Source organism: Syngnathus floridae, chromosome 6, assembly GCF_059516105.1.
Source record: "Syngnathus floridae isolate MCC-2025c chromosome 6, RoL_Sflo_1.0, whole genome shotgun sequence".
Taxonomy (NCBI): domain Eukaryota; kingdom Metazoa; phylum Chordata; class Actinopteri; order Syngnathiformes; family Syngnathidae; genus Syngnathus; species Syngnathus floridae.
The window spans coordinates 4877739-4895236 of record NC_142418.1 but is presented as its reverse complement, the minus strand read 5'-3'; the positions used below and the strand labels follow the sequence as shown (position 1 = coordinate 4895236).

The 17498-nt window shown below is 45.7% G+C and overlaps 1 protein-coding gene across 19 annotated transcripts in view; it reads left to right on the top strand.

Moving 5' to 3' along the window:
• The window catches only part of LOC148395990 (unconventional myosin-IXAb-like), a 55242-nt gene that overhangs the window by 21521 nt on the left and 16223 nt on the right, over positions 1-17498 (top strand). For 7 of the 19 annotated variants that reach the window (XM_088378124.1, XM_088378114.1, XM_088378112.1 and 4 more), the window contains exons 3-9: positions 11968-12062; positions 12171-12233; positions 12670-12769; positions 13419-13472; positions 14843-14943; positions 15559-15706; positions 17103-17192. In XM_088378124.1, the coding sequence (XP_088234250.1) occupies positions 11968-12062; positions 12171-12233; positions 12670-12769; positions 13419-13472; positions 14843-14943; positions 15559-15706; positions 17103-17192 (651 nt within the window). The remainder of the gene's footprint in view (positions 1-11967; positions 12063-12170; positions 12234-12669; positions 12770-13418; positions 13473-14842; positions 14944-15558; positions 15707-17102; positions 17193-17498) is intronic. The other 12 variants (XM_088378117.1, XM_088378126.1, XM_088378129.1 and 9 more) reach the window with 7 other exon arrangements.

The window sequence follows — 17498 nt, the reverse complement described above, 5'->3', positions numbered from 1 at the left end:
TTAATCTCTTTAGTAAACCTCTCTCATTTTTGAGTCTTTATTTTAAATAATGGGGATTTCCATTTGAAATATTTCATCAGTGCTTGGGTTATCATCGGCACTATGATGACGGACACCCACAAGCCCTTCTGTATATATTTTAAATTGTATTGAGATTTATAAGTGATGATGTTCCAAATAAGATATGTGCTCACAATTGGGCACGTTAAGCTGCTGCCCCACCTAAATCTTATCTAACCATTTGGAACGATGCATGAAGTCTGTATGAATGTTTCATGAAGTCGTTTATTTAATTGAATTGATAAAGATTTATTTGTTAATTTATTTTAATACATATATATATTTTAATTTGTATTTATTTATTTGAACTGATAAACTGTTCATAATGGTAGCCTTATTGTTAAGTGGTTTGTCATAGTCAATCTTTTTAAAAAAAAACTTGACTTGGCACGGACCTGCGTTCAAAACAAAGAGCCTCTGCTCCTCGGCGTCGAGAGGAGCTAGACGATGTGGCTCGGGCATCTGGTTAGGATGATGTGTTCAAGGTGACGTGTTCCGGGCATGTCCCAACTGGGGACGACCCAGGACACGCAGGAGAGAGGGCTGGAACCCGCTTGGGATCCATCAAAATGAGGCCTACGTGGTCCTCCTGATGGTACAAGCAGGAGATGAAAGACCCCCCCCCCTCCCGAGGGATGAGAGCGGGTGGCGTAATGCTTAAAGGGCTGGCGAGGGACACGTGATAGAGTCATTTGCATCAACCCAGTGCCCCACTTTTGCTGAGCAAAAGTGCTGCTAAGTATTTTGATTCATTTTAGGAACAAAAGATATTTGATGGATAGAATCATATGTTGTATATATTTATCAGCGATAAAAGCCAATATTTTATTTTTGGGTGGCCGGCCGACATTTTTGTGTCATGCTCGAATCGATGCACTGAACATCAGCCCAATCCTTTTTCCGCATGCAGAAGCAAAACCAGCGCCATGTGTACTTAGCTGACCTTGACATGAGGCAGAAAGTGGAGCAAACAAACCCCATTCCAAGTCCCGATGACATTTGATTGATGGAAAATATTGGTTGATGGAAAACAAGACTTAAGTTTGTCTTCTTCTCTTCCTTCTTTCACCAACTTTGAAAGGGGCAAAAATGGGTTGCATTTGGCTGATGCATGTTGTTGTACATTTCTCCGTGCTCACGCATGCTAATTGCATGAATTTTTTTTTCCATAACAGATTAATGAAGCCCCTCGGTTGATCTGCGGCGTAAAAACAGAATTTTAGTGCTGTTATTTCTGCTGCATGCTTGCATGCGGCCTGAGATAAGGCAGAGCAGGGAGAAAAAGATAGCAAGAAGAGAGGGACAAAAAAAATAAAAAGAAGGAAATAATGCATGGTGTGCCAATTTTCCACGTAGTCTCTCATCCAAGACGACAGGAGATACCTGTGTCTTTATCGAACACCTTTGTAAGTCCCCTTCACGCTTCCAACACGGCGCGCATCCATGTATCGAGACGCGGGACCAGAATTCCACAAGTCCTTCCATTTTGGCTCTTGTGCACTGAGTTATGAACTCACCGCCAAAAGACTCCCCATCCAAACTGCAGCTATTTGCTTTGGACGCCGACAAGTAGATTTTTGGACTCGGCCAAACTGGAAAGTGGACTTGTTGGCCAAAATCGCACTAAGTCCACCATGTTTATGTCATAAATTATAAAAGTTTTTTTTTGGAGTGATATGACCTGAATAGTAGTGTTCCAACTGGGCTTTTTTGCTGCCGATTCCGGTGCTGATTCTCCATGAGCGAGATTGGCCAATACTGATTCCGATACCGATCACACGGCTGCACATTTTTCAGTTTTAGAGCCAATTATTTTAGGAGTTGATAAATCTGTCAATTATTTATTTCAATTAACTCATTCAGTACCATAAACGTCAAAGATATTAACTGGGTTGGCGGTGAATGAGTTATTTCAGAGGGGAAAAAATAGCAGAGGTCCTCTTTACATCTATATCGAGTTTTCCGACAACGGCCCCACTGACGCAAACGTCTGCTCGTACGAACTGTCAGCTGAGAAATGATCGTGCCGTCGAAGTGCGGGAAGATGTTTATCATCTCACCACCGGCGCGAGAATCCCCCGAGCCGTGGGCGGTGTGTCTCGCCGGTACGCTCTAATGACCTCTCGGCTTCTTGACAGCCGTGAAATGCGGCGAACGGCTCCAAATCATGCGGCGAGCTCGTCATGCAAGATTTTCCTCGTCGCTTTGGACTCTTACACCACAACTGGAGAGTCTGCATCTCCACGGTCAGACTGCGGTTTTCTGTGACGGACACATCTGCTCTGAAGCACCAAAGGTTTCATTGCTCGGTCTCACTCCAACAAAGCTTCGGCACTAAATTAAAAGCTTCTGACTGTGGGCTTTGTTAGACAAATCTTTCATGGTGTTTCTGCTCCCTTTAGACAAATCTTTCATGTTCTTTCTGCTCCCTCCCAATGGACCAAAATGGCTTTTTGAGCCAAATTCAGAGCAAGGCAAATAGGTCATTGTTCTCTACTTCCGTTCTTCTGAGAAAAAAATTGTCCACGCAAATGAACTTGAGAGAACTAAAAGTATTGTTGCCCTCCCAAACACCTTCAAGTCAGGGATTGTTCTTCCACACCAAATTCATACAAGTGTGCTTGAAGAGTAAGAGTAAGAGTAGAGTAGAGTAGAGTAGAGTAGAGTAGAGTAGAGTAGAGTAGAGTAGAGTAGAGTAGAGTAGAGTAGAGTAGAGTAGAGTAGAGTACAGTAAAATCTGGTATAGATTAGTACATGGTACTAATGGCTTGTATAGTCCAGACATGATTTTGTTTTCCAAATAACGGTCCCAATTTTGAGTGGCGTTCCTCAGGGAATTGTTTCAAGTCCGCTCCAAATGTGTTTCATACATCCAGCCTGAGTAAGAACCAGTCAGTCACAATTAGTAACAAAGTTCCTCAGGGATGCGTTTTAGGCCCCGTTGTTTTTGATGACGTCTTATTTTTCCCATGAAGGCGTTAGACAAAAACAAATGGTCAGGCTCTACAGTGGAAGCAACAACGTAACACCCTATGTTTCATGACCTCATATAGCATTTTTTTCCCTCTATATGATGTATAACTAGAGCACCAATGCACAGCATGTGCCACACTTTGTGTATAAAGCCTCCACCCCCACAAATGAATAATCTCTGGTTGCATTTATATACGTGTTGCTCTCCCGAGGGGATTAGCACTCCACTGCGGGATTTTCCCACACCACCTCCTGGCGTAAACTCTAGCGTTTGCCGTCAGACGCTATGCTGCGAGATGCTCGTTGGCAGGATGTTTTGGCCTTTACTTTTGTAATTAGTTGAGCCGCAGTCCTCAACGAATGCCAAGCTTTCTTGCTAAAAGGCAGCGGCGTTAACCACCCCAGCTGCCTTATAATTTATTGATGCATTTTGTCGGACTTAAACGCCCGTCAAGTTTTTCCACGGGGTTCGGCGGCGGGGACGCCGTACGACATCTGTGGCCGCAAGACTCGAGAGGAACTGATTTGATGACAGCAGCCAAAAAAGTCAAATTGGGTCTCAAATGGACTCGTAAAGAAGGAGCTTTGGCTTCTGAGTCACGCTGAACAAGTCAAGTAAAATGTCTTTGTAGTACACTTGCAGGGTCAACAACATGCGCAAGCTTCTTAGCATTTGAATGCCATATTTGGTCACTTACAGTCAATGGCTGTTAAACTGTAGACGCACACGATTGCACTCAGCCAAGCAGTAAAGCATCAATGTTGACAATAGATTCACTTTCAATTTATTATGATATAATAATTTGGAAGCAAAAGTTTATTGTGTAAATGAATGAAAACATGGAGATTTTATTATTATGGTTTTGTTATTTTATGTATGAAAATGTTATATTCATTTATATTCCTATTGTATGTTGTATTTTTAATGTATATTTTGGCTATATTATGATGTAAATTTTAATGTAAATGTAAATCAATATTTTATTAATTTAAAATATTTTTTAGTTAATTAATTTTAATTTTAAATGCAATTGTTACATAATATTTTTAGCAATTGTTTTGTCCTTGGGTGCCTCGAAAGACATAATGATATGATAAAGGTAAATATTTTTTGAATATAATAATATAATATAATATATAATTCAAGATTCAAGAGTTTTTTATTCGCCATGTTTGAGCGTGCCAAACAAGGAATTTGACTTTGGTAAATCACAGCCTCTGTTCAACATTTAGGTGACTAACAACAACACTCAGGACATGTGAAAAACGAAAGATATTCTCAAACATCCCCTGATCTTAAACTCCCAAGAGGGCAAGGAAAAACTCAAAACTCCAGCTAGGGGAAATGAGAAACCTTGAGAAGAGACCACAGATGGGAGGGTCCCTCTTCTACGATGACCAGGCTGCAATGGATGCAGAGAGGACACATCTAAGAGTGGTGTGAGTTCATCAGAGCGACAGCCTGGGGGAAGAAGCTGTCTCTGTGTCTGCTGGTTTTAGTGTACAGAACTCTATAACGGCGTCCGGAGGCTGCAACCTGGGTGCGACGGGTCTGTTGAGATGTTACTTGCACGTTTGCTGGTCCTGGACAGGTACAAGTCTTGGATAGATGGGAGGTTGATTCCAATTATCTTTTCTGCAGTCCTTATTGTCCGTTGCAGTCTGTGCTTGTCTTGTTTGGAGGCCGATCCAAACCAGACAGTGATGGAGATGCAGAGGACAGACTGGATGATGGCAGTGTAGAAGGTCTTCAGCAGCTCCCGCGGCAGGTTGAACTTCTTGAGCTGTCTCAGGAAGTACAGCCTCTGCTGGGCCTTCTTCCGGACAGAGTCTATGTGGCCGGTCCATTTCAGGTCCCAAGAGATTGTGGTTCCCAGGAACTTGAAGGTGTCTGATGAGAGAATAGTATTACTGCGGATAGTGAGGGGTGAAAGTGGTGAAGGGCCTCGCCTGAAGTCCACTGTCATCTCCACGGTCTTGAGCGGGTTCAGGTCCAGGTGGTTTTGGCTGCACCAGTGGACCAGCCGCTCCACCTCCTGTCTGTACGCAGTCTCATCACCGTTCTGGATCAGTCCGAGGAGAGTGGTGTCGTCTGCATACTTCAGGAGCTTCACGGAAGAGTCACTTGCGGAGAAATTGTTGGTGTAGAGGGAGAAGAGCAGTGGGGAGAGGACGCACCCCTGAGGGGCTCCAGTGTTGGTGGTCAGGGTGTCAGATGTGATGCTCCCCAGCCTCACACGCTGTCTCCTGTTGGTCAGGAAGCTGGTGATCCACTGACAGGTGGAGGCAGGCACCGCGAGCTGGATGAGCTTCTGTTGGAGGATGTCAGGAGCGATGGTGTTGAACGCCGAGCTGAAGTCCACAAACAGGATCCTGGCGTACTTTCCTGGGGTGTCCAGGTGTTGCAGGATGTAGTGCAGTCCCATGTTGACCGCATCATCCACCGACCTGTTTGCCCGGTAGGCAAACTGGAGGGGGTCCAGCAGGGGGCCGTGACATCCTTCAGGTGGTTCAGCACTAACCTCTCGAAAGATTTCATGATCACAGATGTCAGTGCAACCGGTCTATAGTCATTCAGACCTGTGATGGCGGGCTTCTTGGCCACTGGAACGATGGTGGAGCTCTTGAAGCACGAGGGCACCTCACACAGCTCCAGGGAACGGTTGAAGATCCGTGCAAAGGTGGGCGCCAGCTGCTCAGTGCAGACTTTCAAGCAGGAAGGTGACACGCCGTCTGGGCCCGATGCCTTCCTGATCTTTTGTCTTCGGAACATCTGGCGCACTTCCTCCCCGCGGATCTGGAGTGCGGGCGCGGCCTCTGCAAGAGAGAGAGTCGGTGACCACGGTGATGGAGGTGTGGACAGAGCAGTTGTGGGCGGAGGTGAGTATGTAGATTGTGCTGCAGGAGGTCCCGTTGTGTGGGAGGACCAATCAAACCTGCAGTAGAACCTGGTTAGCGAGCCTTGGGCTCTCCACAGGACGGGGGGTTCGTTTCTTGAAGCCCGTGATGCTCTGCAGACCTTTCCACACTGTTGAAGGATCAGGATTGGCAGAGAGGTGTCTCTACAGGCTCTCCCCGTAACACCTCCTGGCTTTCCTGACCTCTCGGTTCAGTGTGTTTCTGGTCTGCTTGAACAGGTCCCGGTCACCGCTCCTGTAGGCCTCCTCCTTGACTTTGCGCAGCCTCCTAAGGTTCGGTGTAAACCAAGGTTTGTCGTTGCTGTACGTGCAGAAGGTCTTAGTCTGCACACACAGATCCTCACAAAAACTGATGTATGATGTGACAGTGCCAGTGAGTTCATGCAGGTCTGAAGTTGCAGCTTCAAAAACTCTCCAATCGGTGCAGTCAAAGCAGGCTTGGAGGTCCTGCCTTGACTCCACTGTCCACTTCCTTACAGTCCTCACCACAGGCTTAGAAGTTTTTAGTTTCTGTCTGTAGGCAGGGATCAGATGAACTAGACAGTGGTCCGAGAGTCCTAAAGCTGCACGAGCCACAGAGTGGCATCCTTAATTACGGTGTAGCAGTGGTCCAGTGTCTGTGCCCCTCTGGTGGGACACGTTGTGTGCTGTCTGTATCTGGGGAGTTCGTGTGCGAGGTTCGCCCTGTTAAGATCACCCAGAACAACGATTAGCGAATTTGGTGGAAGTTTCTCCATGTCTGTCACCTGGTCAGCCAGCATCTGCGTGGCTTCACTCGCACGTGCGTGTGGTGGAATGTACACAGCCGCCATGACGATCGAGGAGAACTCCCGTGGTGAATAGAACGGCCGGCAGTTTATGAAAGGTTTTTCTAGGAGAGGGCTGCAAAACTCTTTCAGCACCATGACATCGGTACACCAACGTTCATTAATGTAGAAACAGAGACCACCTCCCTTTGATTTTCCGGAGAGCTCCGCGCTGCGATCTGCACGCGTTAGCCGAAACCCAGCTAACTCCATGGCGTGGCTCGTTTTCCGCGTCGCCGCCGTCGCGCTAGCTTGTATAGCACAGCCGCTCCGGCTAAAATCTCCGACAAGCAGCCTGAATCAGAGAGAACAGGAGAGAAAATACCAGAAGAAGACTGACCGATGTTTAACATTGCTTCTCTAGTAAAAGTGATCAGGTGTTGTGCTCGATTTGGTTCCCCCGTGAGATTTTGTTCCCCCTGCCGCGGGAGCGCGCACGCCTTGTTTGGAAAGCGAAAAACCGATGCCTTACGGGGTCAGCACTATGTTGTTTTCAATAAAAACATGAAGAATTCTCGTTTGCGTCAGTCAATTTTAATTTTTATAAAGGATTATTCTCATTTGATGTCTTTAAATTCATCCGCGTTCTGCCATTGAAGCGGGGTGCATTCAAAGACCAGTCGTACAGACGGAACACTCACTCACTTCACCAAAAAGCAATGATATAATTACGTGAGCTCTTTGCATAAACCTCGATGCAAAGAAACTCCTCTTGGGTACCGTTACATGCTACAAGGAGTATATATTACAAAGGAGACTTTATACTTAATTGTGATCATCATTCATCCATCCATTTTATTACTCAGGTGTTTTCAAAGCAAATTAATATTGTTGCATTTATTAATTTGCTTTAAAATGACAGCGCAATATAATTAATAGCTGACACTATAGCAATGTCAAACGTGTTCATTTAAGAAAAAGCCACACACGTTTTGTGATCAAATCTTTCATAACGAAAATGATTTGAGTGAATTGATTTGAATGAATAATTGAAGAAATTTCAGTTCTGAAGGCTCCTTTTGTCCCAAGCAAAGTGAAAGGTGGTGGGATAAAAATTGTAACAGGAACGCTATAAAAAATGTCAAGCCGTGAATATTTGTGCCCCCCTCCCATTTTGAGATCGGTGAGTCCTGGACATCGACTGGCTTTTTTTCTGTCTTCCTGGGGGTCTGCTCAGGTAGTGTGGCAAATTTGAACAGGTTCCCTCATTCCTAGCCCAAGTTACAGGGGGGGAACATATCCTTTCGCTTTTATTGTTTTGCACCGGGTTGTACTTGTCTGGCAAAAGTCGGCTCATCCTCATTGTGCATCCCCTCTCGCTTCATCTGCCGCCCCACCTGCTGGCCCTTTGAGTTGAGTCGTTCCCGAGGCCAATGAGATCCAGATGTAGTCCAATGCAGTGACAGGAACAATTAATGGAGAGAGCGAGTGAGTGAGAGAGAGAAAGAGGGAGAGATTGTCACTTCATTACTCCATCTTTCGTGTTAGGGTCATTGAAGACTCAACGGTCGTTCGGTGTGAACGTGAGTTCTAGGTTCCAGGGCCAGTCCCGGGTGCTGGCTTGGGCTCCAGCTCACCCACGTGCTGGCCAGAGCTCATACGGCTCAAGGGTGAACAAATGTGTCACTTGCGTGCTTGCGCCAGTCGTAAAGAAAGACAGTGAATCACACTTTTTAAGGGTGCGGTACGGCACAGTGACTTGTTCTTCTTCAAACATTTGTAAGAAAGGCGCGGTCTTGAAGGAAATGCCGCTATTTACCGTTGAATGCGTGCCTATTGGGTTTGATTCAGGGGATAACCAGACACGTCATGAACTCATTTCCCCTTCTTGTGTTTTATGTCCAAGATTTGTCATCATCACTGCCCACATGTTCTTAGAAGCTCTTGAGCCTCACAGTCATGTAACCGCCCTTCCTCTTTTCCAGTCCCGTCTGTTTTTTCTTCAATAGCAGGATCATCTCACAGCCAATAGAACAAAAAAAATGAACAGAGAAGTATTTTTAAGTGTTTGAAATTAGCTTTGGGGTGTTTTTTATTATTATTATTATTTTAGCACCGTTGTTCTCAATGAAACAAGCATGATATTTCAATTAATGGATGCTTAGCTAACAGTTGATGTAGCAGGTCTCCATCTCGATAAGTAGGTCAGCAAATTGATTTCATTTTTTGGGTCATCAGTATGATGATTATGCTGTGCTATGCTAACTACAGAGCTTCCATTTTGCTCCCAACCATCTAAAATTCCAAAATATTGTATTAATTCACCAGGGAATCTGTTAATCAGACAAAAACATTGTACAAGCTTGTAAAATAAGAGCAGTTTTTCATTATTTTGGCACCTCAGTCCAGCTGTTCTACAGGTGCGGTAGCTCAGCTGATGCTAAGCTAACACAGCTAGCTCAGTAAGTAGGTCAGCCAATGTTTTTGTAAAAGACAGTCAATGTGCCAGAGGCAAGAAGTATGAAGGTTATATATTTGATACGCTTTGGGGTAGATCCTGACACGCTACTGTAATTAATACCCAAACCCACTTAGTGTCACACAACAATTTGAGAAAAAGATGAGCCTATTCAAAGACCATTTTCATTCATATCGACCAAAAAAAAACCTAACTGAAGTAGCTGCCAGCATGTCATCATTTTAAATCTCTACAAAACAGACAAGCTAACAAAACCTAAGCTAACTGTGGCCCATTTGGCACGCGTCCACCTGTGTTTCCGAATGTAGGTCACTGAAAGGTTTTCAGTAGCCGATGGGAAAATACTGCTGCTGTGCTGCGAGGAAGAACGTAATAAAGTTTTTGGTATTTGGTATGATTTCACCCCCTGCTAACAGGAAGATCCTGACATGATAATTAACTGGCTAACCCACTCCGCACGCTCTGCTTAACAAGCTAAATCCTGTCTTGGAAATACATGACTTGTTTCCTCTTAGCCTGAAAAAAATGATTATTAGCAGGAGAGGAAGAAACAAGTGCCTAATGTAATATGACGGCGTGGAAAAACCTGGGGGGTTGTGAAGCACACATTAGCATAACGCTATTTCGTAGCCAGTGCAGCGTGCTGCATTTGCAGAATCATAACAAATGTGCAGCTCAATCCAAATCTGTCATTTGAACTGAGCTAGCATAAATGAGGTACCGTATTTGCCGGTGTATAAGTCGACTCGGTGTATAAGTCGACCCCCTAAAATTCGACGGAAATTTACGATTTTATGATATATCCTTTGTATAAGTCGAGCTCAATTGTTGCATTATATTAAACTTCAAAATTCAATCAGAAATATGCGAAATTTATTGACGAAATGTGTTCAAATTCCGGGAGGGCGTGCGCATGCGCAGTGGCCGGAAATAGCTCCAGCCGAGCGGATCGGCTGTTTATAAGCACCGCGGAGGAGATCGCGGAGCCTCATTCGACTTCCAGCGGCCGGCGTGCGCGAGCCACCGGGAGGCCGGAAATAGCTTCAAGCCGAGCGGATCGGCACTTTATAAGCACCGCGGAGGAGATCGCGGAGCCTCATTCGACTTCCAGCGGCCGGCGAGCTCGCGCACGCCGCCCGGCACCACCGGGAGGCCGGAAATAGCTTCAAGCCGAGCGGATCGACACTTTATAAGCACCGGGAGGAGATTGCGGAGCCTCATTCGACTTCCAGCGGCCGGCGAGCTCGCGCACGCCGCCCGGCACATCCGGGAGGCTGTGCGCACGCGCCAAGTGGCCGAAAATAGCTCCCGCCAAGCGGATCGGCTGTTTATAAGCACCGCGGAGGAGATCGCGGAGCCTCATTCGACTTCCAGCGGTCGGCGAGCTTGCGCACGCCGCCCGGCACATCCGGGAGGCCGTGCGCACGCGCCAAGTGGCCGAAAATAGCTCCCGCCGAGCGGATCGGCACTTTATAAGCACCGCGGATGAAATCGCGGAGCCTCATTCGACTTCCAGCGGGCCGCGCACTCGCACACGCCGCCCGGTTCAAATTTTCTAAGTGCAACGCACAATGAGATGCATGAGAAACGGCCTTGGTTACCATCACATTTGAAGCGATGAATACGAAGTTAAATTTTATGACTCGGTGTATAAGTCGAGGTCGATTTTTTTCGGTCGATTTTGGATCGAAAAAGGTCGACCAATACACCGGCAAATACGGTATTTTATTTTTTTCAAAAGTTAATCATTAGTTTTGCGTGTCTATAAATGAGTGCACACAAATTAAGCACAAAACTGTTGGACATGCAGTTTTCGAAATAATCTTGACTTGAAGTTGCTCCACACACTACGTGTTTAAATTCCGGGGCACATTATTAGCGTTTTACTTTTTCTATAAAATGTGTTGACTTTTCTTTGTCTCACTTTACATGACACACACACTCACGCGGCCTAATCCTCGTGTGTGCTTTCCTATGCTGCGGTCACAGCAGGAGTTGACCACAAAGCAGCGTTGCCCACTAAATCAGACCGACTTTGGGGGCCTGCTCATTAATCTCACCCTGCTGTTCTTAGAAAGCAGCGCACACACACACACACACACACACACACACACACACACACACACACACACACGTACGCGCGCGCGTGTGTTCCACAAATCTGTTCTAGGGACAAACAGTAAACATTGTCATAAAACCTTTATTAAGTGTACGGGGATTTCATTTTCTTATGTTTGTGGGAGTGAAAATGTTCAAGTGAGGCTCCTCCATTTTACGTACTTGGACAACGTTACTATTGTTTTGAAACATTATAAAAAAAATCTTGAAAGGAAACTTATTGACCCAGCAGTTTTTTGCCTTCGGTCTGGCTTCATAACCTCCTCCCCTCCTTCATCTTCAACCTTTTTTAATATGTTTCTCTTCTCATGTAACATCTCTTTTCTCACCTCACCTTTCTTTGCCTTGCGGCCCTTTGGCTTCTTACTCGTTCTGTCTCGTCATCTTCTACATCCTGTCATCTCCTCCTTTTATCTGCCAGTGAGGGCCCCGGCACATCCCTAATGAGAACCTACATGCAACCTCTCCAGGCCCCTAATGATGGATGCGTCTGCTTCCATGAATAGTGACGGTGGTGTGTTAGGAATTCAGCAGTATGGTGCAGGGCTGGCTTGTAGTGGGGGCGAAGCCACGACTGGCTAAATGACCTGCTTGTTTAATTCTACACACCCTGTCTGTCATCAACGACCTGACGGTGGCGCTCTCTTTTTCTCTCTCCGTCCTCTCCACTCAGGCTTTTGGCAACGCCAAGACGGCCCACAACAACAACTCCAGCCGCTTTGGAAAGTTCATCCAGGTCAACTATCAAGCCAGCGGCACTGTTAGAGGGTAAGACACACGATGCAGGAAGAAAAACTGTAAAGTCCGTCATGATAATAACAATGATAATGAGAGATAGCAAAAGTGTTGCCACCTCATTCTTAAAATGGGTTTCAGGGCCTATGTGGAGAAGTACCTGTTGGAGAAATCTCGCCTGGTCTACCAGGAGCATAATGAAAGGTACGAGTTGCAGTTTGTGTACAAGTGAGCAGATTTGACTGTTATACTCGATGATTTAATCAACCAACCACAATCGGGCCTGACCGATGTGCCGCAGTCATAAATCAAACAAAGCGGAAATTTGAGCCTTGGACTTTCGTGTCTTGGAGATGAAATGTCAGATACACATTTCTTTGAAAAAGAAACTCAATCCTGAAAGCACCTCCGTTTTCTCAGCACCTCATGACCGCCTGGAGGCACTCAACTAAGACCCTCCCGTTTTGCTCATAGAGATTTTTTTTATTTTTACTGCACAAGTAATTATTGTCAATTAGAAAGATGGTATCTTACCAATACCTGTTTTATTTTTTGGGGGGTATTGGTTCTCGCGAAGAAAGTTGATACCAGCCACCAAAAAAAGAATCTCATGGGCTGCTACTTGATTGTCGTGCTGCAGGAACTACCACGTCTTTTACTACCTGCTGGCTGGAGCCAGCGAGGAGGAGAGGAAATCCTTCCACCTGCTCCAACCTGAGGAATACCACTACCTCAACCAGGTCAGTACTTTACTTTGTCATGTTGACTCAAGCGGAGTGCCTTGCTGTGATTTTGATGGCATCAGCGGAATGGTTCCAAGCCCTCATGCGTGAGCCATCGGGACAAACGTCTGTTTAGCGTTTTAGCTCCCGAGCAAGACAAAGTATCACTTTGCCCATCGTGTGCCACTCAGCAAATCCCCACGCGACCCCCTCGCATCTTCCCGACTGCATCTAGTTACTATACGCTGCTGTTTCCATGGTAACAAAATGACTCGCGCTGTGCGGTTCACGCGCCAGGGCCGCTGGCATTCGAGTATGTTTGTCTTGCACACATGCTCATCCATATTTTGCTTTTTCCTTCAGATTTAGTTGCCGGCGCGTTGTTGTCCTCTTCGGTCCATCTGTCTCAATGTTCCATTCCAAATGTCTTTCCCAACAATATAAATACACAAATGATTAAAGTAGCCTGTTATTTATTTATTATATATTTGCTAATTTTATTTTTATATTTATTATTGTATTTATATATATTTTTTTTTTTTCATGAGTATTTTTTCTCCCATCATTCATCTGCTGCTGTTGCAGTTGTTTTCATTTTGAGTCAGCCAGCGATCGGTGTCGCGGTGTGTCGTTGCGATTCCGCTAACGTTTTTTGCCTCACTTGCAGATGACAAAGAAATCGCACAAACTCTGCCGGGACAATTACTCTGACAGCGAGCTGGTCAGTATATCACATCTGCGTCAAGGGAAACCCTCGAGAACCGATTTTGAAGTGCTCTGTTTCTAGGCAAAGGTTGATGATGTCATAATCGGAGAGCGCCTTCTCAAGGGGAGAGGCTTCAGGATCCACACGCCACTCATTATGATCCATTTTTTGACACATTTATGAAGACGACGTGCTTGTTTTTGTTGGCTTCCTGTCCTGAACTTTCTCCCTTGCTTGCTGTGCAAGGCGCTTCCGTCATTTTTGCTCTTTGGATCGTGACAAAGGTTTTTTTGTAATTATCCCGAATGTTTTTTTGCTAGCTTGACCGCTAATATGCTAGGTTAAGATCAGATGCTAAATAGCGCTTGCGTTTGATATACACGAGGCTTGCTTGGTGCCAATCAGAGGAAGGGAAGGGAGGGGATCTTTTGACGGACGAAAACAAAGTTTGAACTATGCTAACAAATCCGCTGACCGGTGGTTGTGTTTCTAAAAGTATGTGACTGACACACAGTTATTTGTCAAATTCCTCGTGGGTTGTGACCTTGCTGTCCAATGTCACCAACCATCTTTAGACCTCCACGCAAAGAGCAAACATTGTTTGGTCGCGAGCCTCCTTGGCGTGGTGCTTCTTCCATCGTATGCGTGCTCTTGTTTGGGTGTTCGCCTGAGTGGAATGTGCACGCACCGTGCTTTGCTTTATTTATATGTTTATGGCTGCTGCTGTTGTTGTCATGTATAGCTGCTTTCATTTGAGTGAAGTCAAAGTCAAGTTTCCACCACGCAACGCAGTTGAGTCCATTTTGGAAGGGTACAGTAAATCCCGAAAACCTGGTTTGTGTGTGAAGGCAGCGCGGCGACACGTAGCTTAAGTGGCGTGTTTCCCCGACCTTCACAGATTTGACATGACAACAAAATTTATTAACCATGTTGGTTGGTGACTTGACTCGGGTTTGTTTGTTTTTTGGGCAAACAAACATGAATGTGTGTCGTCTGGTACCGAGCTTAGTCTTTTATTTGAAAAGTGGCTCGATTGTTCTCCGGGAGGAAACAATGTGGGGAAGAAGCTTTGGACGTGAAGACACGCTTGCTTGTTTTCGAAACGTCTACTGCCACCGACGTGTATCTCCGTCAAGTAATGGGTAGGCGCAGAAGAGGATCTGCTCCAGAAATTTGTGCTTGTTTACCACTGTAAACAAGTCAAGAAAATTGATTCCAATTGAGGTTGTACCTAATGTGTGCATTGATGTTTATTTCAGTTGTTTCCGCTGCCAAATGCAGATCCGGCAGGCCCGCTCGCTATTTGCTCTTGAATGTAATATGTAACACAAGGGGGAGAAAAAAAACCCCACATCATGTCTTCCTGTGCGTGTTTGTGATACCAGCAGGACTGCTTTAGCGTGGAGGGTGAGGACTTGAAACACGACTTTGAGCGTCTGCAGCTGGCGATGGAGATGGTCGGCTTCCTTCCCGCCACACGCAAACAGTAAGCGCCAGCGCCTGCCGTGACGTGCGCGGCGATGAGATACTTAGTCGGGAACCGCAGCGATATTGTGCGTCGCCGCCGTCCGGGCCATGCCAGAGTGAAGCCAATGTGCAAAACTTTTTTGTGGCTGTTCATTACCAGCTCAGCACAATGCGGTTGCCGCGATGGCGAATAAGGAGGATGAGAACAATCAATCACTTGTTCAGCTTCACGTTTCCCCTTTTGTGCGCTGCTGCTTTTGTCTCTGCGTCGCAAATGTATAATAGTCAAATAGTACAGTGCAGTGCCAACATAGCAAGCATGCCCATTGAGAGACAGCCAGGCTAATCCATTGACTTTTCCGTTGCTCGGATTCGGCGCGTCTGTTCTTTTGACGTTGAAATAGATAGTGTCTTCACAAAATTCCTTCTGTCTCTACTAGGAATCAAGCTATATTTTGTTTATCTCAGACACTAGCCACCTGCAAAACAGCTGTCTGAAATAAAAACAATGAGATTGATGTTAGCTGATGTTAGCTAGCAGGCTAGCACTTTGTTTTGCAAAACTACTGAAAAAAAAGTGTCTCTTTCTCTATATTTATGACAATGATGGGTTGTGACGGATGAATATTTACAGGTCTCTTCTACCCCCTGCCAGGATTTTCTCGCTGCTGTCGGCCATCCTCCACCTGGGCAACATCCGTTACAAGAAGAAGACCTACAGGGACGACTCCATCGACATCTGCAACCCAGAGGTCCTTCCCATCGTCTCGGAGCTGTTGGAGGTGAGCGTGTCATTGCTACTTGAGTTGTGAGTTGGAGCCATCGTCTTACGAGATGTGCCGCGGTAGGATGCGACTCCGGTTCACAAAAAAATCATCCGTTAGTGGCAGCGTTAGCGGTAGCGTTAGCACCAGCTAGCTTTTGGCTAATGTTGAGGCTAATGGTTATGTTTGTAATGTTAAGGCTAAAGCTAACGTGTTACTGTGTGTGTGTGTTATGTGACATTACATTGCAGGGCTTTTTTTTTTGTTGCTTTTGGCTGCTTTTTTGTCATCTCCCTCAAGTTATCCCGTGATGTATGGCCCACCGGAGTAGCATAATAACCACATAAATTTGTGGCTTTCAAAAAAAAAAAAAAGTGTCCGTCTCTGGCTCAGTTGGTCCAAGCACAGCTTGCGGTGACTGTGGGAGTGAAGAGGTGCTTGACACAAACCGCCTTGCACTTACACAAGGTCCCGGCAGGCCGCGTTCTATTTTTAACCCTCTTGTGCCACGCGGGTTCGTTTTCCCACTAGCAGCCACGTACTGACGCGCTTAAAGTCAGCTGCGTGATGACGCCGCATTCGTCAAGGTAAAAAAAATGCCTTATAACGTTTGCTTCTCTGAAGGTCCAATTTAAAAGCTCCACAGGGACAACATGTTTGTCGCGGCTCTGGGGAAATAACGTCCAAAGTGTTCCGGAGCTTTCTGTCAATGATGATGTTTTGATGTGACCTCGGATCAGTTCTGACACTTGTGTGTTTATGAACGCTTTGATCTGTGCCACCCAGCACACCCCCACCAATTGCCTGGCAGCTTCCAGCGTGCTCTTTGCTCCTTGCATAGGGATTAGCCCGCAGTGTGAAATGAAGTCCGCTAATACCCTCGCACATCCACACTCGCTTTGGTGATACTATTTACTAATCCCTGAGGCTGCCGCGTGAGACGTGCGGCTCTGAAATCTGCTTCTCCCGCCGCACCATGTGTCATCAATGGCTGGGCCGCCGCCAAATTTGGTCCGCTTTGGTGGGCGCTCGCCAGGAAGATGCCGAAAGCCGGAAGGACTTTCCTTGCTTGGTTAAAGATGACTAACAAGTCAAAGATGAATGAGCAACAGTGGAACAAGTTATTCTAATGTCAAAACCAACATTTTACCCTTTGTGGTCTCACTTCCCTTATTTTTAATTCAATTTAAATGGCTGTTTGTGTTGACGTGATAGTGTGAATTTGATCTTTCTCAATTTAATTTAAATGGCTGTATTGATGTGATAGTGTGAATTGCACGTGGATTTTCTCTTTTTTTATCAATATTAATAATTGTTATTATAATAATTGTTGCTGTTAAATTAAATTCATTATGTTTATAATTATTTCATATAAGGATCATCCGCAGGGATTTGAGCATTGTCTTGATTTTAGGTGAAAGAGGAGATGCTGCTGGAGGCGCTGACCACCAGGAAAACCATCACCGTTGGCGAGAGGCTCATTGTGCCCTACAAACTTGCTGAGGTGATTTGCGCATGTATCAAAATGCTGACCAGCAGATTTTATTTAAAAAAATCCCTCCATTTCCAATCATTGACCAGGAAGTAGCAAATTTTATTTAAAAAAAAAAAAAATCCCTCCATTTCCAATCATTGACTAAGAAGTAGCTTCAGTCACGGTTTTGCGACAAAATGCGTTAGGCCTCGATTGTATTGGCGCGCTTCCTCAAGTTTGTCTCTGTGGCCCGACTCGCACGCGCAAACTCGTCCGCTTCCCCCTGCAACTTCCCGTTTCCTGTCGTGCCAAGCAGCCGTTGTCGTGGAGCTGCCT